The sequence below is a fragment of the Mycteria americana genome, chromosome 3 (assembly GCF_035582795.1).
Source record: "Mycteria americana isolate JAX WOST 10 ecotype Jacksonville Zoo and Gardens chromosome 3, USCA_MyAme_1.0, whole genome shotgun sequence".
NCBI lineage: Eukaryota > Metazoa > Chordata > Aves > Ciconiiformes > Ciconiidae > Mycteria > Mycteria americana.
In genome coordinates this window covers 112116720-112143306 of record NC_134367.1, presented here as the reverse complement: position 1 = coordinate 112143306, position 26587 = coordinate 112116720, and the positions used below count along the sequence as shown (strand labels likewise).

The window sequence follows — 26587 nt, the reverse complement described above, 5'->3', positions numbered from 1 at the left end:
AGCTTGGGGCCAAGTTCACTCCTGGTGTAATCACTGTGACATCTCTAGAGCTAGGTGAGGCGTGCATTGACTTTGTCCCACTTAAGTAAATATTAATTCATATTTGGGAATCTAAATGAGGGGGTAGATTCTACTAAAGACCTACAATTAAAAAATAGGAACCTTTCACAGCGCTATTCTATGAGAATAATGCTTTTTTCCCTATGACTTTGATTAAAACATGATAATCTCCCATGAAAATGTTAAACTAATCAGCTGTAATAAAAAATGGATGAGGATTGTATGAATACTTTATGTGAACGGTGAGAAAGTAAGTCTCTAGTTTTGAGGTATTGTGTTAAAATTTGCAGGACTACACAGCAGGTAATACCAGGCTGACTTCCCATTGCTGTCCTCCTGCAGACCTTACAATAAGGCAGCACAGACATGAACTGAAAGGCAATCGCAAGCAGCCATGCAACACGAGTTCTGAGATGATAAAAATGAGGGATGCTCTAGCGGGCATGCCCACTGAAAAAAAGACTTCCATAGTAATTAAGAAAATAATTAATTTCCATTTCCATGGGAAAATACACTAAGAAACTGAATCACAGGGTGATATTCATGTATGTAACACAGGTGATGTTTTTTTAAAAAAGAAAATACCATTTCTTTTAACAGCTATTGTTCAATACAACCGGTATTATCTGATGTCTTGCTTATTTTATCTGCTTCGTGTTTAATACCTGGGAGTTTGAATGTGACTTTTATTCTCAGCAGCAAAAAACCCCCCGATATTTCTCCCTACAAAATCTCTGTGGGCTTTCTCATGTCTCAGCTACGCTTTCTTGACCTGGCATCTAGTTATAAGCGTGCCACGTGAAGCATGTATCTTGATGAGCAGGTCACGTTAATATATGCAATTGTTTGTGCTCACTACCTATGAATGATTAAACGTGCACAGTAAAGCTGAGGTGACCGGGTCTGGATTTCTTACTGAAGCAAACAGGGAAATTGCAACTACTGACGGATTTCCCCTGAGCAGCTCCAGATGCTGAGCAGCCCAACGCTGTGCTGTAATTTTGGTCCGGGCAGGCAGCTGGAGTCCCACCAAGCCTTTGAACATTACAGCTGTACTTAGACGCCGAAGCCTTCAGGCTGGAGACTATCCTTGTACCAGTGATAAAGGCCTCTCCTGTGCTGACAAGGCTTCCACCCAGTCCCGTGTTGTGAATAGTGTGTAATCACCCCATTTTCTCTATTTTCAGGAGATTTGTCCTCACCAAGATGAGAGTAATTCCAAAAGGAGCTTTCGCAGGACTTGGTGACCTAGAGAAAATGTATGTATTGTGTCAATATTTACTAGGAAACAACTATTTTACTCAAAACAGCAGTTTCTGGTTGCACATCCTTCTACTGCTTGTGAGCAAGCCCGTATCTCTGAGCTTCATCTAGTTTCATCTTTCTGTTTAAAAAAAATTAGAAACTTTTTTTTAAGACCATGTTCTAAAACATTGTCGTCGTAAATACATTTTTATATCAGCAAGTGGGCAGTCCTCTGTCAAAGGGTTGGTTCAGCATGGAGCATCACTGCAATTAATAAATAAAGTGTCATAGCAGAAGATCATGGGAAACTGGTTATTTTGAGAACTTTGTAATAGATTGTAATAAACCAGTGGAATATTAGGGAGGAAAGCGCTCGTGTTCATAACAGGGCAGCCAATTCTCTTTTCACTAGTGAATAAATAGGATTGTTTTGTGCATGTTCAGAGTCAACTAGCAGGATGCATGAGAGAAGTTTCTTACAGGCGATAGATCCGAAAATCTTAGCACATAAAGGGTGTAAGCATCTAATACCTGTGAATTTTAGTGATAAGCCTGGAGATATAATTATGAGCACCTTTGATGAACAGATGTATCATGCATTCATTACCATACTATTCATTACTCCTATTGCAGCCCTCCACCACTAGAAGGAAAAATCTTTAGTAAAGTCTTTCTTACTATTCTTTAGCGACAGAAAATCTATGGGTTAGCTGGTGCTAGCGCCAGAAATTATGACTGTCACTGTCCAACCTGAACTATTCAGGGGCATGTACAATTTTTCTGAATTGTTTCATAGATGAGCAAGTCACAACATTTTGTTTAGAAGCACACCCAGCGCTTGCACCCTGACAGGAGAGGGTCACATCCAGGCTGTTCTCCCAAGAGGACTCTGAGTGGGAGTGGGGAAATGCACTTTAACATCAGTGCCTTTTTCAAAGTGCTGTGAGTGTAATGGCAAAACTAAAAAGGAATCAATTGCTGACATTTCTCTGCATCATTTCTACCCTTTTCCCTCGTACTCTTGCATAAGTAGGGGATTTAGCGAGAAGGTGAACACACCAGAAGGTATGGCGAGGAAAGGGAAAGGATTTTGAACCTATAGAAGTATGGATGGGTGAAAAACAAACAGTGAACATGCAAGAAGGATTGAAGAGCTGCTGGTCAGCAGCAAGTGGTAAAGTTCACATGGTACCTGGCCTTTTCTGAAGCACGAGATCCATTTCAGGGCATCACCGTAGGTTCAGGAGTCTTCTATTGGCACGGGATACACACTAAAAAGCCTCCAGTTGCTGCATCCCACTTGTGAATCCGGACCCTCATAATCACACCACTGTAAACAGTCATTTTTCTTGAGAAAACAAAAAGAAGGTCTCTTTTTTTGTGGCCAAGAGTTACCAGTTAGGAATAAGATCGGCTCTGCATTGCCAGTTTTGTTGGCACTTGTTTCCCTCCAGTCCTGCAGGGTTCCTTTTAGCCTAGTCCTTGTGGAAAATCATGGAGCTCTCTGGACTATGAAGTGGGTTGCAAAGTGCATTGTAAACTGTTCCCGTTATCTTTAATTACTCAGAAACCATATGTCAGATATGTATGAAGGTAGCAATTGCATTGGATAGGATGTCTCTAAGTGGTGATTTATTGTTAACCAAAAAAATTATATATGGAAATGAGCTCGGTTTGAAAATATATCTATGTACTATTAGTACGTGGAGGAGAAATGGGGACAGACAGTTTATAGCAAAACATCCTTGAAAATAAAAGTGTGATAAATATGTAAATGAGACCAATCAACATCAACAAAGATGCGGTATTTGCAGATGACATGGCAAACAGATAAAATTTGAAATAGCTCACAAATCCTAAACCTAACCCATAAAACATTCATCAGAAATATTCATGATAATGTAGGGACAAAAAAATGTGTAATCAAATGATAGATTTGCATATAAAAACACAGCCTTTGTAGGAAAGCCTTTTTACTCTTGCAAGATCATGCACAGAAAGGAAGATTAAAGCAAACTGTAGTCTATTTAAGGAAAACAGCTATTAATAATGTGATACCTCCATATGGTAAAATGTGGATAGCCTGATGTATACAAATGAGATACTCCAATGTAGTATACTTATGTACTCACCTAGAACTAAATAGACTAAATATTAAGAGAGTGACAATATTTCCTGAGTGTATAACTGAAGAAAAACAGTATTTTATACAGTCCAACATATCTGTACACATGATTTTTATCATTACTAGATCATTTCTAACTGTGTTTCTGAGAATGGGGTAAGTTTGAAAGCCCAAAACTTGCAGGGAAATGGTCGTCTTTGGCATAATCCATTCGAGCTGAGCTGGTTGAATACAAGTTAAATCAGAGATGAGTCCTCCATGAGAATCTTAACTCTGTTATATCTACGTTCAAAGTGAATGAAGGCTTTTGAATACAGTGACCAAAATTTTCCAGTTTTCAAAGAAAAATAATTCAATAACATTTTTCAGTGTTCCTGCTTCCTATATGCATTTCAGTTAGTTTCTTCCTAAACACCCGAACAACTGAGAGCTTTGAACAAATGTACTTTGCCACAAAATGTCAAATAATTCCAGTCCGATACTTCCAGTTAGACTCCAGTCATGGTACCCAAGAAAGATCTTGTTTGTTTTCCATTTGAACTGTCCAAGGACTTTCCAGAATGGACACTAGTGACTGCGACTCATAATGGAAAAAAGTAGTGTGACCTGGAAATGTTGGCATGGAGCACCCGATCTGCCCTCCCTTATGATGCTCCAGTTTTAGTTACCAAATCAAAATCTTTTGATTTTCATTGATTTGGGCAAAATACAGACCTTGGGAGAAGAAGAAAATTGTCACTGGAATACCTAGTCATTTTGAAGTCTTTTGAAAGAATGAGAGCCCATTTGAACCATCTCTAGCTTGTCATTTTTTTCTCACCCATCTAAATTCCTTCAGTTACTGAAAAACCATGAAATATCCATTCTGCAGACTTTCATATAGAGAAACAACTTCCCCCAGGTAAGTTCTAGGAGAAAGATCTTCTTTTCTTCTTAGATAAAATGTTTAAAGTTACGAAATAAACTGATAGGCATGAATTATCTGAGCTTTCTCTTACTAAAGGTGCAACTTGAATTTTCTTATAGAAAACTACTTCAGAAACCCACAGATCTGAGGAACAGCTTAACCAGCTTATTGCCAGCAGCTCTCCAACTTCTGCACAGCTCTGGCTTCATGTTAATTTAGCAAATAGGTGTTCAGGGAAGCAGATTAGTTATTCTCAAAACATGTTTAGTGTGTTCCAAAGTCTTAGCCAACTGGAACGTGGCAGCTCGCCTGGACTCCTGCTTAACCAACCTGTTTACACTCCCAGAACTAATTAACCCTCCAGTTACTAAAGTAAAAAGCAGCCCCATGCAGGCACATACCCGGCAAAATCAATTCAACATGCTCTGCAGCTGCCATGTCATCTTCAGCCTGCATTGCAAGTGCATAATTTGGAGGAGAGACAGTCTGAAGCAATATTAAGCCTCCCTTTTTCTCTTGCTAAGTTTCCTCCTGTTACTACAACGTAGCAAAGTAGATTCGTGAATGTTGCTCTATTAAGGCCTGATTCAGGTATCATATTTGTAGGAAGTTTGGTCTGATTGCCTTACCCTATGCAAGCCAAAGAGGCTTCACATTTGTATCCTGAGGCACAATCCCCTTGAAAATTCATCATCGGTTATTTATTCTTTTGAAGAGTTTAAGCTAAAACATAATGCTTTATTTCATCATTCATTCTTAAATCCAACCTGTGTGCTGCACAAGGAAATTCAGCCATGTGGATGAAGTACTTATTGAACTAGAAGATATCATAGACAAAAAACCACCATTATTGGCCCTGTTTTGTATTGTGGAGTAATAGGTGAAGGGCATTTCTTTAACAGACTTTGGCAAAGACACATTGTAATAGCATGAGCCATGCTATGGTTAACAGAGCTTGATGAGCTAAATCCTTGATGAGCTCCGAAAATCCTGGAAAGCTAAAACTTTTAAGGTTGAGGGAATCTGCCAGAGTTGACACTCCTGGAAATTGAAGTCTTCTGTCTGTGGAAGACAGCAGGAATATATGCACCAGCTATCTACAGCTTCCTCATGAATTTCTAGAGAAAATAGCGCTGAATCATGTATTTAGTTAACCACTCAGTGCATTCAAGCTTTTATGGATTTGCTGAGACTGTTGATCCAGTGATGGTTCATATGAAGAAATGCTGCTGGTCTGTGACCTAGATACATGAGCACCAGCTTATTTCATGCACAACAACCAACCTGATGTATGATGTTAAAATCTCGCCTGTTTGCCCCTGTAGGCTAAAAGGCAGGTCGCACTTTCCTTTGACTTAATTAGATCAGACTGAGTTACCTTTTATGTTTTATCTAAACTGAGGTGAGGTACTTGAGGACAGTGGAGACCACTTAATGGAGTATTTTGAGGCAAGTGCTAAAGTACATTGCTGAATTGAGGCGTCTCTCTTCCTCTGAGTGGGGAAGGCGCAAAGTTCTTGGCTTGACTGTAGAAGTCTCACCAGGAGAATTTGGCATAGTGGGAAGTCTTCACTTGATTTATAGCAAGTTTTAACAACCTGGCAAATTGGTGGATTGGCCATCCAGCCCTTCTTCAGCAGTAGCCATCAAAGCTGCCTGGGCTAGCAAATGGCTAAGGGATGTCCATCATCCCATGTGCTCCTGAAATCAGTTTCATTCAGCCCCAGCATGTGATTCTGTAATGCTTGGCAGCACACAACCCAAAAAGATGGGAAGGAAGGCGGGGAGGCAAAAATTGCACGTTCACCTAAGGATGAGCAGTCTGTGTCTGTCTTCTGCTATCAAGAAAGCTGGTCAGTATTTTGCAGCTTCTCCAATCTTTCCTGCACAGTGTATCATGTGCTGCCTCATTTGGTATGCAAAAGGCTATGATTAAATAAGATCATTAAAGCTATTTTGAGAAAATGGTTAGGATTCAGTGTAACCAAGACATTTGGAAATTGGTTCTAGACAGGAGTTCTTTTCTATCTTTTGTTGCATCATTTGGATAAATCTGCTATTTATTTTTTTGCAAGAAGCAAAATATGGATTTGCAGGATCTGCTGTGATATATAAGTTAAATAGTGCCTGTTTATAAAAATCTTTATTTACATCCCTAAGGTGAAAGGGGGACACGGTGCATTCTGTGTACCAAAATATGTACTGAATCAGGTAACGATCATACTTTGGTATTAAATACTCCAGGGTATATTCTCAAGGTGCAACTCCATGGATATTAAATTCTAATTTACATTATAGGAAGTTATGTGTAACACTCTGCATCTTAAGGGCAGGGCATGAAAATAAGTATGCTACTTAATGCATTTAAATTAGTCTAAATATGCATTTTCTCTCAGGGAACAGAGGACTACAGTTCAAAAACATTAAGGCGAGTAACCAGCATAAGCAAAGAAATTCAAAGTTCAGGCTGACATCCCAAAGAATAAATGTTTTAATGGCACCACTGTTATGATACGGGGTTTTCCCCTCTGTCTGCCTGGTCCAATCCTGCACGAGTCAGCAGGCACTAAAGGCTGCCCAGCCACCCCAGGCTGGCCGTCGGGCAGTGAGCAATCACAGGAGGCTTCCTGGTTGTCCCAGGTCCCAGATGCCCCCGTCCCAGCTGACTGTCCACGTCTGGCGGTGATCAGTGGTTTTGAACTGGTTTTTTCTATACTGGAGGGGTTGTTTGCACTTCAGGCCTCTGGTTCAGCAGCAAAATCATGTAAGAAAGCTTATCCTCTGCTATACGTGCCATATGCGTTCCTTAGCCCGACAGCATCCAGGGTGTCAGTCTTCATTTGCCCATCGCTACACTCTGCGCTTTGAAACGGGTTCCCACAAATGGGATTTGAAAGGCAAACAGCTATGCAGGCTTGTCTCAGGGGTCCCGTAACACATCGTCAGTGGAGGTGCTGGGCAAAGCAGTGCCTTGTGCTGCTGTCTCTCACTATGGCCACGAGTGGCTTGGGTACGTTTTCTTCTCAAAGGAGTGCCATTACTTCAGATGACCCTTCCGCCGCCTTTGCAAATGTCATCCCTTGGATAGCAAACTTAAGTGTTTGGTATGAATACATAGGAAGCCTGGTGTGTTCTTAATTCAATTTATTTCCTGCAAGTAGAAGCTATGCCTTGTGTTCTAAACATAATAAGTAATCAACGAAGACTAGGTGGTTTTATTATAATCTATAAATGTTTTGTTGCATCATCACCTGGCATTCTGCTTCTCCCTGCCAAAGCTTATCTGTGGACGAGATCTTACACTTGCATTTATTGTTGTCATCCATTGCACAACTACAAAAATGTGAAGTAGAGATTTATTATCTATGTCAGCAGCTCACTGCTGATGTCAGAGAGCAGAGATTTTAATTACAACTTTGTGATATTTCAGTAAATGCATAACCTGATCTCAATCTTTTGCTAATGCTTGGGCAGACCAAAACCACAAATGAAGTAAAAACCCTTAAAAGAAGAAGCTAGGAAATGTAGAATCAGTTCATAGAGTCCATATCAACATTTGCTAACTTTTCTATTTAAGAAGTCCCAGAAAATCATGCTAATATTTGCATATTTTAATTGAAAGATATTAGAGTACAAGAAAGGAAGTATTCCGTAATTCTTTCTCTGTGGTTTGGTATCTTGATGCTTGCTTTCTTTGATAAAACAGATTTAGAAAGAGAAAAAAGGAAATACATTTTGTCATTACTTCCTTTTGTTGAGCAAGAATGAGTTTTGTGGTAATGAACTGTTAGCAGAATCTTTGTTAACTGCATTGGTATGAAGCCAGCATTTAGAGACTGAAGTATTTAATGGAAGAATCATCTTGGACATAATTTCTGGTCCCTGCTTTACAGCTGTCTAGACACAGAGACAAGTAAAGCAAAAAAGGGAAATCCACTTGCCTGAATGTATGCTAAATGCTTTAATGCCTCTCCCCAGTGACATACTGTCCAGATTACCCGAATTCATAAAAGACGAAATGTGGGCAAATGCTTGTGTGAGTTCCCACTCTTCTTCAGGAGGGAACTTCGATCCAATGTTCTTCTGCCTTCCTCTACACAAATAAATCAGATAAAATTAAGTGCAGGGTAAATGAAGATAGCTGTTTTGCATATCTAAATGTGGGCTCTGAATTAGCCTCATTCATTCAAAATGAGATTTGAGGGTCAAATGAACATTTCTTAAAAAAAAGGTCTCAGCCCCATGGTCTAAAAAGTCTCCAAATGGAAATTTTAGGAATTATTAGGAAAAGGATAGGGAACAAACCAGGAAATACTGATCGAGATGAACACATTCATGGGTGCTTTCCACTTGAGAAATAATGGAGCAGGACAAGACTCCTCCATCTGGAAGGAAGACCTTTGACGGGGGACATTGGAGTGGTCTGTACTGTCAGGTTTAGCACGGGGAAGGTGGACAGGAATGATTATTCCTGCCCTTTCTAATACTATAACTAGAGGACAGGATTTCAAATAAAACTAGTAAATTACAAATAAAACTGAAGGCGATACTTCTTCACATGGTTCAGCTGGGGAACTCTACTTTGAGACTTTTTTGAGACTTTGAGACAGAATTAATACAAGTAAACAGCATTAAAGTCAACAAATGTTTTTTTAAAGAGTTGTAAGAGGCTTATTATAAAAGGGCTTCTTTCGACCAAAAAAAAGCCCAAACCCAACCTACATTCTTGAGTGAAATCAATAACAAAGCAATTCTGAGAGGAAACACATGCATTCAGAGCTACAGCGGTTGCACCTGACTTGGTTGTTCAGCTCAAACATGTAAGACCTCCACCTCCTCCGCCTGACAGACAGCCTGGTGAGGGTCTGTTGCTCCTGATACCCCACGGTGCTGTGCTGGTGTGAGTCTGTGGGGATTCAGGTGATGGCATATCCTGATGGCACATCATAGTGCCAGCTCCTTCCAGATAGATCCAGCTTCTGGGTTTGCTTTAAAAGGTGCTGCTATTAAAAAAAAAAAAAAAAATTGTAAAGGAAAGTTCTTTTTTAATAAGAAAACAGTTTTTTATAGTATTTTTTTCTATTAATCTTGTGTATGTATCTAACTGCACCAGTGAGTGATTGCAAAAGGTGTGACCTACTTGAAATTGTGCCCGATTTGCTCTAAATGGGATTTTCTTCAATATTTATTGTTGCCGCTACTAAATATTGTTTGTTAGAAGGACAAAGGCTGGCATCAGATCAGACATGGTAATTCAATTTCAGGAGGATTTCAGAAACACCTTCCCATATTAATTTTATCTAGCTTTTCTGTTTATTTTAGAAATAATGTTAGTGGAATTGGCTTGTTGCAATGAAGGATTGTTTCCCTTTGTTATACAAATGCTGATACAAACCTCAGCGTTTATGGAAAACAAATGTTGAGATGAAGTCAAGACATTTATTTTCTAAGCAAGAGATGTTGATTCTCTGACATTATACTACACGGCCTTTATTTCTATTATGCCAAATGATTGATGTGGATTTAATCATTAGTTTGATGGCTGCTTTGCTCAGTGGAGAGGCAGCTGAGCATTTTATTGTTATTAGTGAGTTGCATTTTGATTTTTCTATCAAAGATACTGCTGGCCCCAATTCATCCCAGGTGTAAAACCAAAGATTTGTTGTGTCCATTGTTTGTTTTGTGAACAAGCCAAGAACAATTTCCTCACAAAATACTGTGAATATTTGTTTTGATTTCTCAAGCAGGAACATGTTTTTGATGAAGAGTTGCAGATACGTGCTTGATTCTTTAAAAATAAGTAAGAGCGGTGTACCTTTTTTGAGTAAACGGCTTACAGCATGGTAGAATAGATATGTATATATATACTTGCATACATGCATATGTGTATATATATATATATACATAGAGTAGTCTGGAAAAGATTTAAATTGCTAGGATTTAGAATGGAAGACAGATACTAAGCCATAAAATATTTTGAATGCTTGGGGAGCCAACACCACAGATGGAAATTACAAATGATTGTGAGAGAAATGCAGACTGCTGAAAAACTGTTGGTGTCTGTGCATTTTCCAATGCAGTCAGCAGAGGATTAGGAGCTGGGAGCAGGGACAGGCTGGTGGCTTTCCTGGCTCAGAACCTCATCCCTGAGAGCTGCTGATGCCAATTGCTGAGGGAAGACGTTCAAGAGAACATCTCTGGAACAATTATGGAATAGCTCACCCAGATGGAGAATTTATTTTGTCCATCTCATAGGGTGCTCTCCTCTGAGGAGGAGAAACGCACCTAATAAATAATGAGCTGTTCAACGCAAAGTCTTGGAATGGTCTCTCTGTGTTGCCTTTGTGCTGTGAAGTTTCTCCACTAAAACAAGGAATAATGCAGAATTTCACTTGTGGACTGAGTTAAACTAGTCTTTGTTATTTGGAAGCATCATTTACTTCTGTCTTGCTTGTCTGCTCAAGAGCACAAAGTTTTACATCTTTATCTGGAAAGGTTTATCCTTTCTAGTGTGATTATGAAGTGAAGGTGCTCATTAGACATGTCATCCTTTTGTCAATCTCATCTTTTATTTTGAATGAGATTTTATGATGATATGTTTCTCAGCTTTATTTTCCATATTTTTAAGACTTCTTGTGCTGGATTTTTAAGATTTTGGCTTTTCCCATCTGTGCTGTGAGAAGGGGCGAGCACGATACAGTGAAAAGGGTTTGCTTATTTATTACTTCTGTTCCCAAATAGGAAAACTGGCAGCGGTAGAGCTCCCTGGAGGAAGGGGGATTGGGTATTCCCCTTGCGGGCTAATGGGCACGTTCGGAGGGGAGCAGCTTTGAGGTACTACCAGTGGCAGGAGGTTTACAGGCCAGAGATGGCTATGTGCCACTCAGAGACTGCGTTGGGGAGCAGGGAGCAGCCCCAGAGGTGATGAATGGGGTTTCGCAGGAGCTCTGGGCAGAGCTTACGGCCACTCGGAATAAGTCCTTGAGGAACTCCAAACCTTCTCCAAAGGCACTGGACGTCAGAGGAGAGGGGCTATAAGCTCTCCTCCGTTCTCTTCCATCTAGCCAATTTCCTTTGCGTTTTTTCTGCTTTGAAGTTAATTATCCTAGTTTATATTCTAATAAAAAATACCTTTTTTGAGCTTAAAATAATTTTGTTCTTCTTCGGGACATTCTGTACAGCGGAAGGTCAAGACATATTGCCTCGGAGCTCGTGGCTTGAAGTGCCATCGTACGGCACTATCCAGACCGTCTTGTCATTCCGTTTTCACTGTGTGCTGCGTCTTGACTCCTCCGTTCCCCAAGCCTGACCCTCTGTTTGGGGACCCGGCACGGTGAGCCGGGGTGAGCTGAGGCTGAAGGCACAGCCGCAGCGGAGAGGTAACTGCCGGCGGGGAATAGAGGAGAGAGCCAAGCGGCAGCACATTTTTACACAGGCAAGTAAATAGATCACAGTTCATCTGTGACAGCCGTGTGCCTAGGCATAATTGACAACACACACTGTTTATTCAAAAATAAGCTTGGTTTTGCCTGTGTTTCTTCGTAGCAGACTTAAACGTGCTAACAAGTAAAGTGGCTTTTCATGAGCCTTCATCTGTCAGTACCAAGGAGCCTGGTTTGTATTCCCAGGACCCAGAGTACCTCTGAATAGCACATTATGTTTTCATCCTGCTGTGCTGCCAGGCACTGTGCTTTCAGGGTAAGAGATAACTGAAAACAGTTAATGACTGAAACAGGCTGTAAAAATGAGGGGGAAATTGTGTCGCTGATGGGCAATTGCTCAGGTCACTAGACGGAGGACTTCCTAATGGGATCTCAGCTAAGCACTGCACAGGCTTAAATCCCAGGGAGCACCTTCCTGTGAACTGGCCAGTCTCACCTTATTCCAGGTTTCAGGGATCCTTCCCACACAGGGAGATTGAGTTCAGATGTAGCCAGGTTGATAAAAATCTATGACATATTTATTCTTGATTTTGATGGTGTGCAGTCAACGTCAGTCCCAGCAATGTGAGAGCAAGATGTCGTTTTATCTGCAGATCTAAGGATGCTTCTGTTCTCCATATTTTGTGAATTTGTTGGCAGGTTAAAAGCTTTCTGCAGTCGGGGTAAGTAGCAAAGCTCTCATTTGCCACAGCTCCTTTTGTTCATAGGAGAGTGAGTAATAGCAGAACAGCAACCATCCTTTGGGGAAGATCATCCAGGAGCCCGCTCCTCCTCTTCTTGCCGGTATTGACTCTCAGTAGCCTTTTCAAAAAACCTATAGAGCTTACTCCAGCGCTGACCTTGTCTAATCGTATTGATTGTTAGTAACTGAAGGCTAATTAGGAAGCAAGTTGCTATGGTAATTTTTGAGTCATACATATAAAGAGAAAATACTGCTAAAACCACTAGTGCATGGTGACTATTAGCATAGTTAAACAAATTAAAAAATATAATTCATTCAGATTTATTCTGGAATTCAAATGAAGATACAATATACAACAAGGAAGTTTTTCCCTTGCTACCACATTTTCCTCTTTCGTAGTCATTTTGTTCTTTTATTTGTCTGTTGAGTGAGTTATGCATAATTTTAAGCCTAAATGACAAAGTAGACTTTGGGTTGTTCTCCACTCCCCCACCCCACAGCCCACACAAAATATGTCACAACAAGCTTCATGTGACAGGAGAATGGCTGAGGCAGAGGGTAATAGGACTTGGAACCCCCCAAATTTCTAGGTCACTTGTTCATATCCAGTCCGTACGTGTGTGATGAATGGTTTATTTTCACATGGGTAGGTTGATGGCTTGCGTGCCATGAGACCGTGATCTCAGCCTGTGCCCTCGGGGGCCGGTGATTCATTGCAAGCTCGGGCTGCTGCAGCTGGCTTCCAGCAGCAGCCTCTTTTGGCCAGACTTTGAAATGGCTCTGCAGCAGAGCTGGTGTCTCAGTGGGTGACCACGCTCCCTTGTGGGGCACTGTGGGAGGGTTGGATTGCTTTGGCCGTGCTGTGGCGCATCTGTGGATAAATGGAAGATTTTGCCAGTCACATCTGATAGAGTCTTTTCAACTTATGTTTAACTAAACGTGACCCAAAGGAAAATCAAGGGCATTCTTCCCTGTTTAACAGGGTTCTTCCTTCTCCTCCTTTGGCACCTTACTAGCTAGTCATGTCACGCACAAATCTTAGCTCTCCTAACGAGTCTCCATCTGCACAGCTTTAAGGAGGAGGAGGATATAAGAGCATGCATCCTGTTGCTACCCTTCTGGACAATTTGAATGATGAGGGAAAATGTATCTAGGGGAGTCACAGGACTGGATGGGAGATAGGAGTGTATTGAGTCCAGGTCATATCCAAGTGAACATGAGTTTCTCTGCTCCTCTCAGTCTTCACTGGATGAATGTCCTTAAATTGACTTTAGCAGCACATAAAGAAAAAAGTGAGCAGAAATGAAGCCACTGTGTAGCATGAATCTCTTTTAACAGGTCTCATAAATAAATGGAGTATTCTCTCTATGGCTTCTTGGGACTTGTATGCTTGCAGAGTTGCATTCATTTAATTGAAAATAAGATAAAAAATTGATTACTAAGAAGTGTGTGTGACAAAAAAAAAAAAGGTGTTTATTAGGATCAACTAAATGAGAATAAAATTACTCTAACAATGAAACAGATACATCTAGTTTGGGGCTTTGCATGGTCCTCGAGTTAAACAGGTGCCACTGTAGAGACAAGTCCTGAGCCTACCATTCTGAAGTAGGCACTTCATGTTATCAGCAGTTTAGCCCCCAGGGAAAACACAAATTAAAGGTCCTTGTACTTAGCTGCTGCCTAATCTGTCCTCACCACAGGCTCCCAGCTGGACATGGGGCACAAGGGATTCACCTGGGGAATCTCTTCCCCTCCATGTCTCTTAACCAGAGCCATCCTGCAAAGCCATCTTCTAACTAATAGAAAGAATATAATGAAACCCTATTACCTTTGTGTAGAAAAATGAGGTGTGTGCTGGTACTGCTGGTTGCTTTCTGTTTGCTGTACCTTTCTGCATGTAAGAAAAATGCATCCCTGTCCAGGGATCCAGCCCAAATCCTTGGGGATTTGAGTAACTTCAGGATAGAACATCTTTCAGAGAGAGCTCTGATAATGGTCTGTAATGCATGTTATATTTGTTTCTTTATTTTTCTGCTAAAATAATCCAAACATACCTGTTTCATTTTCAGTCTGATGGAAGAAACAATATAGCAGTTGCCTTTTAGTTTTTAATTCGGTGTTTAACATACACAAAACATTCCTTTAAATCTGAAAAATGAATTGCTCTCACAGGATTGCCTTTGAGTGTGTGTACTTCTGTGTCCTTTTGTGTATTGAGCTGTGTGCTTTCTAGAGACAATACTTATTTAAAATTGCAGGAAAATACGCACTCCTCTAAAATGTAGAATGTTAATGTATGTACAGATACAATATATTAAAACCCATGGATTTCCATGCCTTCTGCTGCAGAGTCTGAAATCTCCTTCAGTCTCAACTTAAGCAATGATAGTAGTCCGAAATGATGGATTTCATTTTCTTTTTTTATTTTTTAAGTGTATTTTATCAACAAGACTTTTCCAAATGGTAATTTTTGTGGTTTGGGACCGCTTCAGGATGCCCCCTGCCCCCCCCCCCCCCCGCCCCCCCGCCATCGGTAGTATTTTTTCAAAGTGTTTTACTCAAAACAAAAAAGGTTTTGCCAGGCTTCTGTGCTGTGAAAACACTGTAAGTTCCAGTTTGTTTACATCAATACAGGAAGCCAGACAGAAAAATATTGTAAGTACATGCAATGCAGTACAGCAAAGGAATAGACACAGCAACTTCTAAAGAAAACATGATTTTTTTATTCAAACCACATTTCTTGTTCAGCCTCCTTCTTTAAGAGCTGTGGCTGGGGAGGAAGATTTCTCTTACTTTTCCCTTGATGAAGAAGGAAGAACTACTTCAGATAAGGGTTTTTGCATCATCTCTAGCTCCAACTTCTTTTTATGTCCCCAGTTAGATATGACCCAGGATAGTGTGGAGGAGAAGGGCTCCCAGGGAGCTCAGAGTGCTCTTACATAGGAGAAACAGGTCGTTCACAAGTGGCCAGGAATTGCCTTTGGGTTCTCAAGGGTTTTGCCTCATTCCTATGGAGACTCCCCTGGGGGAATCGGTACTGAAGGCTCCCCGTCAGCGGGCTGAGTCCAGTCTGAGGACTTTCCTGTTAAAGCACTACACAGCAGATGGTAGCAGAAAGCCTTTGCTTGTCTGGCGTTTCCACAAGCCTGACTTACGCAGCATAGCTGCGGCAGAGACCCTTCACGGCGTACCCAAGCAACTTCCTTGTAAATGGGGTTGGATGTGCAGAAAGGCTGCTGCTGGCTGATGTTCGTGAGTAAGCACCACCGTGTGGCCCTGGGTCTATTATTTTTATTGCTTTTATTGGAATATTGTGTGTATACACACACAAACATAGAAACATATTAATATATTGAATTTTGTCCCAAGTTTTATGACGTGTTCCCTTCCCCCATTAAGCCTTTCTTATCTGTGTGCAGTCCTGCAGTGTTTGCTGATGAAGAGGGTTATTTGTGTCAGGGAAACTCAGTTGGAAGCATGTGATTTTCCAAGGTTTCATAGTGGAGAGCTGTTCAGTTATTTGTTAAATAAGACTCTAGATGTATTGAATCAGACTCCTCTTTGCTGCCATCAGCCACTTGGCAAAAGGGTTAGGGATTGTATGTAATTCCCATGTTTGTATAGTATGTCATCTCTGCATCCTCCAATATAGAACCTGCAGATTTGGGCTTAATGGTAATTTTTTCTGCTTATGATAGCACAGTATCGCAATCAGATAAATAACCTTCATGGCACACATGTTTTGTAAAGCTTTTGACTTAGAAGCTTCTTGCTGGTGCTTGTGTTTTCTCTGGCAGTCCGTTACAAGGCAGAGGTTTGGATTTAACTTTGGAAGCACAAAAGAATATCCTTTTCCCAGGTAGGTTGTATCTGAGGGCCCCAACCATGCAAATGTTTATGTAGTAAGGTCTTGGCTGAGCCTGGAGCCAAAGCTGAGGGATAAGAGTCTGTAGGGTCAAGGCCTCAGTTAGACACAAACCACAAAAACAGTAAGTAGTTTTTATGGAAGGGAAGAATGAATGCAAATAGAAAAGAAGACAGAAGGAAATCTCTGTGCTGGAAAAACATATTTCACAAGGAGACTGTAACATTGAATAAGAGAAACCTAAATCCCTTCAGGAGGACATTTGAAAGATGTAGTGGATGGTGTTAGCAGCTGTAAGATAATGTCTGTATTCATAATGGTGTTTAACATTAGGCAATGCTAATATTTTTCTCATGATGGGTCAAGTCATGGAGATTTATTTTCACTGAAGTGGGTGTAACATACTGCAGGATTTGCTCTGGTGAATACTCAGAGTCCTCTCATAAAACCGGGAAGCTTTTTAATGCCAGAACTGAGGAGTAAGAGGGATTTTTTTACCATTTTCCCTCTTAGCTAAAAAGTTTAATTGTGCATATCTGAGGCATTTGCTATTCTGGATCTTCCCATTTCTGTAATGCATTGGAGTTAGTAATGAACTGTCCTCCAGAGGCCTCTTATGCATGTGTGCTTCCTTAAAGCATGAAGCTTGCGTCAGCATCTCTGAACGAGGAGGTCCCTTCCTCAGCTGAACAACCATCCCTCTCTGCCAGCGTGGTCTCAAGACCCTCTGGAGCCCATCGTGTCTGAGAAAAAAGTGCCATTGCCAGGGTGGGTGTTTTTATTTTAGAGACATTTTTTGCCTTCCCTACAAGCTTTCATAGTCAAAGGTAAAATTTAGTGATGCCCAAATGCAGGGTGCAGCAGGTAGGGCTGCCCTAGGAGCTGGAGGGCACTAAGTTACAAACCCCATCTCTCTGGGCTGCCTGTGTGGAGCCAGCATTTCTGCAGAAAGCTGCTGTTTCCTCCAAAGACCCAGTCGTTGCTTGTTTGACTCTACAAAGCTTCATGCATTTTCAGCTTTGCTGGCCATAAACTAAAACTAGTATAATACATCCCCTTAGTGCTAGAGTATGAGGAGATATCTATCCCCCCAAACTGTACTGATTATAAAATCAATTCTTATAATGATGTGGCTTCTGCTGTTGCATCCGGTTGTTATCAGTTCCAATTCTGCAGACTAATCGCATGCTTTTTTAGATTAGAGAGACCAATTTAAAACTGTTACATGGACAATTAATTTGATGCAACCAAACTCTCAACAGTTTCATCTGGATTGCTGGCATGGTGCTAAAGCACCAATAGAAATAAAATCCCCTTTGCTTCCGTCTGCTGTGCGGAAATTTGCATTTTATTTTTCCCATGCCTGCATTGATTTGTTTGAGAATATGGTGTCATGCCCTTTGGAGAAGGCAGGAAGACACAGTACTGGTGCCTCCTGATAATCTCCTTGAAAGACTTACATATACGCTGTTTTGCTCTAAGTGTGAAATCACTATTAATACTCAGTTGGTTAAACGGGTATCCCACTTATTTAGTCAGGTCAGTACAACGTGTGTGTATATCTTCAGCAAAGTAAAGAGATGATGAGAAGAGTCAGTGCTTGAATTCATTTTTGAAATGTCAATAACTGCTAAGATATATTAGCCTGTAACTCCCTGGTGTTCAATAAATCATGGTAGGGAGACAAGTTTTTCGTGTTCACAAGGAAAGTGGCAGGAGAAAGTGTCAACTATCTATTTTTAAAAGGTCAAAAGTCTGTAATACTTTTAAGAAAAATAGCTTTTCTTTTGTAACCTGTTTAAATCAATGTAGTAGCATTTTGCTGTCACTTTAGAAGGAAGTTTTCAAAAGGAGATTTCAGACTGACTTGTTTCTGATCAGACTGAAAGAAATAAGGGTTCCTCCATCTACGACATAGAGACAGAGGTAGCCAGGTGTTTAATTTTTCAGTTCAGACACATCGCAGGCTGTTCCCACGGGTGCTCACCCAGTGAACGCTGGGCAGGATTGCCTGTGTGACACCACACTACTGCTAATTCCTTCTTAAGCTTGACATAAATTGTGGCATCAGTCAAACCACCGAGTAAAACTAACCTGGCAAATTGCTCTAAAGAGTATTTATATTTAAAGGAAGGGGGAAAAAGATAAAAATGGTTGGCCTTTTCTTTTCTTCCCTTTTTTCTTCCCTTTTCCCTTAAATCAATGCAAAGCTATTGATTTGTTGCAGTGCAGAGAGCCTAGTGAGGCCACCTGCTCTGGGAATCAGTACCTGATACCTCCAGTATTGCTGCTAATTGCAGGTACCTATAGAGTGAAATAAATTGTTCACAGGAATCCCCAGGATATTTATGCCACAAAAACCTGCCTCAGAAGCTGAGGATAAAAGGCCAAAAGGCCCAATTATGATGTATCGCAGGAAACATAAGGTGAAGAGATCAAGTGTATAGCCCATGTATGCACCTGCTCTGGAAAGGAATTTAAGGAAAGCTGCAGGAGTTTGCAGGGAGCGGGTCGCACCCAGCTCTACAGAGGAGAGCAGGGTGGCTGGAGAGGGGGGAATCCCCCCTTCACACCGTGTGCCATGTCTGTGGGCACGGGGCACGCACCAAACAAGTGCCCGAGAAACCTCAACACACAGGGCAGCCCCCTCTGCTAGTCTGCCACAGGGAGATGAACTGCAGAAACCCGTAAATCCCACGCTTACTGTGGTCATCGCACAGCCAAGCTCACCACTCGGACACCAGCTACGCCATGTCATTCCTGCTGCTGGTATTACAAGGTCTTCGTGCTCGAGAGTGTATGTCCCTGGGCAGCGTGTAAGGGACTGATGCTGTGGTCTGCCTCTAAGCTGGTCTTCTGCCACGCGTATGCTTTGCTCTTCTTTTGACACATTTCCGCTTACTCATCTATGTTAAACTTCTATATCTCTCTCTATACACACATACATACACACACATTTGTTTTAAATAGGCACATTTCCTAGCAGGGGAAAAATGACCCTGTCCCTGTCTGTGTGCCCCGCTCTGATCCTGAAAGCAGTTCTTATCATAAAAGACATATAAATGTCCAGTCTTTTAATCTTTCATTATTTTGAAAAGTGAGACCACTTGGCTGCAAGACCATTAGTTTGTGAGTTTAATACAGTCTTGGTTTTGCTGTAAGACTTTGATTAGTCTAAGAGACTTTTTCTTTAGAGGACTACAAAGAAACTGCTACGAACTATAAATTCCTTGCTAATAGAATTGTTTAAAAGGCCGTTTCAATGTATCTTGATTTTTACGGGTCGCGCTTTGAGTGCAGCTGGTTAGAAGAGGAATACTTCCGATGCTTCACGCTGGGCTCTGTCGCAGATGTCACGAAGACGTAGCCCCAGCCCTGCCCAAGGGCAGCTTTGCAGGCAGGTTAAACCGAGCCAAGACTGTGCTGCCACTTGGCAGCACCTTCCTTCTCCTCTTTGTTTTCCACCTCTCTCCCTACTGTCACTGGCTCTGGCTATCGCACGTGGAAATGCTACGCTGCGGTCAGTTGCTTGTGAATAGGTAAGAACGATTACAGTTTGCTACGTTAGTGGCAAATAAGAGGAAATCCCATAGTCATGTGATGTTGTCACACCTTAAAGTCTTACGTTCTCTTTGAAGAAAAATAAAAACAATTATTCTTTGTGCCTTTGTAAAACATCTTTACTGAATAGTTTTTCCTCTTTTAGGTGGTGTTTGAGTAAACAATTTATGCTTTTGAGGATCACTGTTGATTTCAATGGAGCTGTGCATGCAGGAGACGAAGCCTAGCAGACACCTAAGCACTTTGCAACCACTGGGTGGTTTGGGGTTTTGGAGATTTGGGGGTTTTTAAGAAATTGCCCCTGATTGTTTTGCATACCATCTATTCAAAGGCTTGCATGCATCAGAAATGATGCTCAAATTGCCATCTGGATTTGCTGTGATAGCTAGCAGTAGAGCTAATAGTATCATTCATTACAAACAAACAACGTAATAACAGTCCCATCTTCTCTTGTGATGACATATAATAAGATATGCATTATGAGCAATCATCTGTTTGTGTGTATTTATGTTGTAAGACAAATCACTTGCACAAATACTAGCCAGCAATCCCCTTTTTCCATTTGTAGACGCTGCTGCAGGTATTATTTGCTCTCCTCTACAGAGGATCTGAGTCTGTTGAGTCAGTTGTTTGATGTGAGCAGCAGTGGTTTGTACTTTTAATGCCAGAGATACCTGTATCGAAGATGGCGTTCTTTCGGTTTTCCATGAAGAGGGTGTGCATTTTTTGCCAGGTACAAAAAAATTGTTCATGCAAATTATGCAACCAAAACCCAGGCTAGTGCTGCCCGTTATCCACAGTGTGTGACTGATCTCCTAAACTGAATGTGTTCTTTTTAATTTATCCTTCTTACCTGAATAACAGCCTGTAACAGGTATATGGACATCCCGAAGGACAAGAATAGCAATGGCCTTCTGTCAGAAAACAGCACTTTAGTGCTGCAAACTGGGATTCATCTGTGAAGAACAATGATGAGTAAGGTCATCACCAACAGGATTTCCTGGAGATAGTGTAGCAGAGGATGCACAGTTCATTGCGGGGGACAGAGGATCTTGTCCTTTTCCCTCAACCCCCTGCAATCCCATGAACACGAGGACGAAGCCCAGTGCCAGAAGGGTTACTGCCTCCTGCCATTGACGAGTTTCCTTTTTGTTCCCTTTACTTGTCTTGAGAGTCTCATAACCATGCTTGAGCTGGAAGACAGCAAAAATCTTTTTGAATGGACATATTTTCATTACCTGTTTAAAAAAAATGACTGTCGCCTTTGTACCTGTGAATGGGAATATTAGAATGAAAGCCAAAGTCATTTCCCAAATCTCTGAAACACCCCCCTTATACGAGTGTTATTTAATTCTTTTAAAAACTTAACCTTTTAGAAACTTAATCTTGTAAAAACAGTTTAGAGATTCCTATCTTCCCACCTCTCTTTCATTCCTTCCTTAACCATGCATTCTCCAAGCCTTCCAAAGTGTCGTGGCCTGCTCGTGCCCTACTTTAATCAGATCTGTTATCTTCGATTTCCCAAACCGAAACAAAGCCCATAACACATCCCACTCTTAGGAAGCCAAAACACTCTCCTGATGCAGAAACATTCAGTTTTAAGCATTCCATTAAAAGAGGTATATCATCCAAGTTGTTCCAAAGTTAGATAGCAGATTGGATCATAAAAAATTATTACCTTCGACAGCCCTATCTGTTGGGTGAGGTCACGACTGTATTGTGGTTTCTTAATAAACTTTTTTTGCCTGTATAAGGCCAACAAATCTGCAGCATTTTTCCCTGAGCTGTTTAGTGGCACGAAATCTCTTCTGGCTAAATGGATTTGTTGGTATTAAATGTTCTGCTTTTTCTGTGATTTTTTTTTTCGAGATAACTGATTTTTAGATGTGGGGAATGGCAAATATACTGCTGACCGCCCAAAAAGAGCACGAGCAAAACCAAACCGAATCTTAAAAGTCTGAGACACCTCCCACGTTGTTAAATCTGCTAGACTGTAGTTAAGCAAGTGAATTGTACTGTCATATAAATACAGCATAGGGGGTGATTGCTTGTACCGTATATCTTATAATGCATTATTTTTAAAGAAAACAGGAAGATAATAAAAAGTCTTTGAAATATCCCTTGCAATGGCTGTGTACCTTGCATGGCGTGAAGGAATCCCAGTCTCAGTCGAAGCATTTTGTTGCTGCTGAAACCTAAATAATAAAGAGGAACACGTTCACATGTGAGCTGGTGGTTCAGCACTGCTAAACAAACCCAGTTCTCATCACACCCGACTGAGCACCTATTGTCAGTCCTCATGTACTTTTATTTTCTTGTTCTCCAGTCAGTATAGAGCTCCCGGAGCAGAGGAGAGCTGGGTTTCTTCTGTAAAAACCTTGAGGAAACAGCAGGGAGAGCTTCTTATTAAAATAAAAAATATTAAACCGCTGAGGCATTTTTTTAAAGCAGAAGAGGTCAGATGAGCAACTTACCTTCTTTTGCAAGGCTTTTGTTTGTCTTAAATGGGCAGGTAATTTGTCAGGTATGGTTCAGTTGTTAGTCAGAAGGAAGTGGACTGCTTTTTATATTGCTTGTAATAATTTTTGTGATTATTTTTGTGACTCTGCACCTATCATTACGATCTATTGTTTTACCTCAGGCCTGTTCGAATCTATTCGCAACCAATATAATTTCAAAAGAACAAGATATCCAGGAACAAGTGCCAGCCAGTTTGCAATATGACTATTTATCCAAGGTTTCATTCCAAAGATGTGCACAGTTACCTTGCCATTAAAATCCAATAGACCATCACACTATCACCGAGTTATATCTGTATTACAAATTTTACTTCCTACAGCTGACCTCAGCCTGGGAAATAGCATTTTTGCATCATTTCCAAAAATGGCAGTAGGAAATCTTTTGGCATAGCTGTCTTTACCTCAACTTTCCTGGTCGCTGCCAGCATAAGGGATGTAATCAGCACAGGTTGCACTGCAGTAACTACGCCTTGATTCACCAGGAGAACTCCTGAGCTCTAAATTACACCAGGGCCTGAGCCATCTCTTTGCCATCCCACAGATTAAGGGAGAAAAAAAATATGTATTCTGGACCAGCAGGAGATGCATTCTGATGTGTTGATAATAGAAAACTGGCCATTTTTATTCTGCAGTTCTGTGACTGGAAGCGGACATTAATTGTATACAGAAGAGATCAAATGAGGTTTTCTCCAAGGTATGGAAGACTTCTTCACGTCTGTGGTCTCCAGCTCCTGCTAATAAGGATGTGTCTGCTGGTGGCTTAGTTTTAATCTCTGTAATTTACGTTAGGTCAAGACAGCATCATGTCCTACTGCTGAAGTTGTGTCATATCTCTTGGGAACTTTTTAGCTGTCTTCTCTATTTCAGTCGCCTTTCACCCCCTCTTTTCTTCACCAAGTTCAAAGCTTTCATTAAATCTCTGTCAGTAATTAGTAAGCTCAGAGATCCAATAGCCAATGATGGATGGGCCCTGCCTTCTAATACACAGGGAATGGTGACGGCAGGAGGTGCAGGATGGCCATTACAGATACAAACTTCAGCCTCAGATGTCCGTTCCTGACCGTTGTTGTTTGGCTTGGTGGCAGCTCATTGGTGTTTTGGGGGTCTGTTTTCTTATCTGATATCCACCTTATTTTTAAAACTCATCAGTAATCTAGGAAGAAGTTCCTTGCGAATTTTTCACTTGTCCATTCTCTACTTCACCGTGGCTTGAAATATCTTGACTTTTAAATTATTTTTCAGAGAGATCTCACAGAATGATGCCTTGGAGGTCATAGAAGCAAATGTGTTTTCCAACCTTCCCAAACTACATGAAATGTAAGTAATGAGCAATCTAAATTCAAAGGAGACAATTACAAAGATTCATTATAAGCAAGTATCAAAGGTTTTGCAGTTTGTTTCAGGTAAGCTCTGAAGAATTCATAGCGATAAAGCAACATTTGAAATCTCCCTTTGTCTTTTCCATCTTCTTATCTAACTCTCCCTTTCTTTCCCTGGTCAGCCCGAAACTTATCCTCAAACCACTGCTGATATCAAAAGGTGGTGGGGTCTGCCAATCTGTGGTAGGCCGCTCCTTGAAATCGTGCAGATCTTCTGCTGTCAAAAAGACGATCTCAGCGTATAGTACCACCACATCATGGGAGAACCACAGATATTTTAAGATCAATATATTGATGTATTTCCTCTGATGTTTCATTTTCTCTTTGCAGAAGAATTGAGAAGGCCAACAACCTCGTGTACATTGATCAAGATGCCTTCCAACACCTTCCGAGCCTCAGATATTTGTAAGGTCTTTTGCTCTTTGCAAGTACTATAGTCATTTTGAATGATACAGATGTGTTTCTGTCCAACCTGTGCTGAGCACTTCTGGTAATAAGACAGGGTAATGCCCTCTCTCCCCCTGCTAGTTGCACATTGTCAATCCACATTTTCATCCCCAGACCTGCACACAGTCCTCAGAAAAGCTGAAGATAATACCCTTCATGGAGTACTCACACACATAAGATTCTTGAGCCTTTCTAAGCAACAGGTTGAAACTAAGTGATGAGAAAGGAATTGGGCCTTTTTTCTGTCTATAAAAACAACTTTAGGTTGAAAATCCTCCCGAGAGCTTTGGGACAAAATCTGTCTCATCTGCCTTTGCTACGGCTCTGCCTTCTGTTATACATCACACACGGTACTAAGCATTCTCTTTTCTTTAGCAATGACAGTGCTATAGCAATGGTTTTCATTAACGCTTGATGTGAGGTGATTAAAACCTTAGAGTACAAACATATTGGTGTATGGTATAACTTTATTTCATTAGCCATCCTTGTCAAGAATGCCGCTTGCACAACTGTGGTTGCCACATCTGCTCCCATGGGGTTGCCATCACAAGTCAGTGATAATTGAATCTATCTTTAAAAGAAACTGTTACGCAAAAATATTTTTATAGCTTTTAGCATGTGATCTTAACGTGACTAATAATCTCTCCTTTGCATAAAACCCCAATGAAGTCCAATGAACTCTGTTTAACTGTAATTGCTTTTAATGGCTGTAGCTTAAATAAACTCCTACGGTGTTCTTTGATGAACAACGGCATGTACACCCAGCAGGATATTAGCTTATCTTTTGTATGTCCATCCACCTGAGCACATGTACCTAACCTTGTTTTCCTTACTTACACAAGAAGCCTTACTCATCCAAGAAGCCTGATCATGATTTCTACATTTGAGTACATAAGAGTAAGTGTTTAATTGTCTGGTTGGATATTTCTTAAAGATGGGATGAAATCAGGTCAGTGGTCTAATAAGCATAGCTCCCAGTAAGCTAATGAGTGTTTGAGGTCTCTGAAAATCACTAGCATCTGAGAGGTTCTGGGCTCAAAAATGCCAAGAGGCATTGGTTTGAATTTGAACTTTAAGATTTGAGATTTAAGGTTTGGACTTTAAGAGATAAGGTGTATTTAGCGCTACACAAACCATTATAGTTTAAACCCTCATTGAACTGGAATATGTCGTTAGACTTGCAGCAGGACTGTCGTTCTCCCCAGTATTTTTACCAATATCTGCGTTATCAAATTCACCAGGCACCTTGATAAACTTTAACTTTTTTATGTCCATAACTGAAACACAGATTTTTTCTCTTGGCAGTAGGGAAATAAAGCTTTAAATTTGCATTGTCATGAGGAGAAATCATATGCCTTTTTCCTTTGGTTTCAAGCCTGAGTCATTCAGCGGTGACTGCTGTCTTTGAATAATTCTGGCTACCTATGAACAAAAACATAGCATTTGTTTATCCCGTGTAAAATCCCCAGAACAAGCTGCTCTGGGTAGTACAGTTGTTAGGTGTACAGATAGTTAGAAAGAAGGGGAGCACATTTATCTCATACAAAATTGAAGAACAAGAAGAAATGTGAACACAGTAGTGAACACACTAATTTCAGTGATTTTTTAAATGTGGGACACACAAATTATAGGTCATGAGGAAAAGGTAAATCCCCACTTTAAATAGCTGAAGTAGTAGAAGTTTTTCTCTTTACTTTAGTGGATGCTCCCTCTTTTGAACATTTGTCATTCCACGCTCCCATACCCGTTGGCTAAAACGTTCAGACATGCTACCTGTATAAAAATTCAGCTGCAGCTGTGACCTATAGAAGCAACAGTTTAAACATATAGAGCATTGCTTGTCTAACTAACCATTCCCCACTCCTCTTTAGCTAGTTCTACTCACTGGCTGAAATCAGAGGAAAATATATTTTGGGTACTTTTTAAGGTATTCTCTCTTGTGGGCACACAGGACTGGAAGAGACTCCCCAGGCTACCTTATCCCATTTCTTACTGGCTCCACTCCATGTATCCCATTAATGAAGTGCTTTATTGACATTTTTAATGCTCTCCACTGTTCCCTGCTTCCTTTCTTTTTTCCAGGGGAGGCTTTTCCAGAAACTCAATGATTTGACTAGAAAATTTTCTCTAATTTTATTCATGGCCACTTCATTCACATTCATTCTTGTGCCAAAGCTTTTCTCTAATTTAAATTGATAAAATCCATCTTTGGTGTTTACTCCACTAATGGATTTACGCTGCATCCCCTCTGTGCCTTTGTTTTAGGAGGCAAACACACACACACACACACACACACACACACACACACACACACACCCTGCCTTGTATGACTATAAATAGTACAAAAGGTGCAGG

The 26587-nt window shown here is 40.8% G+C and overlaps 1 protein-coding gene across 1 annotated transcript in view; it reads left to right on the top strand.

Annotated features, from left to right (window-relative positions):
• The window catches only part of FSHR (follicle stimulating hormone receptor), an 81625-nt gene that overhangs the window by 30947 nt on the left and 24091 nt on the right, over nt 1–26587 (top strand). The window contains exons 2-4 of the mRNA XM_075497442.1: nt 1248–1319; nt 23649–23723; nt 24116–24190. Coding sequence (XP_075353557.1) covers nt 1248–1319; nt 23649–23723; nt 24116–24190 — 222 coding nt within the window. The remainder of the gene's footprint in view (nt 1–1247; nt 1320–23648; nt 23724–24115; nt 24191–26587) is intronic.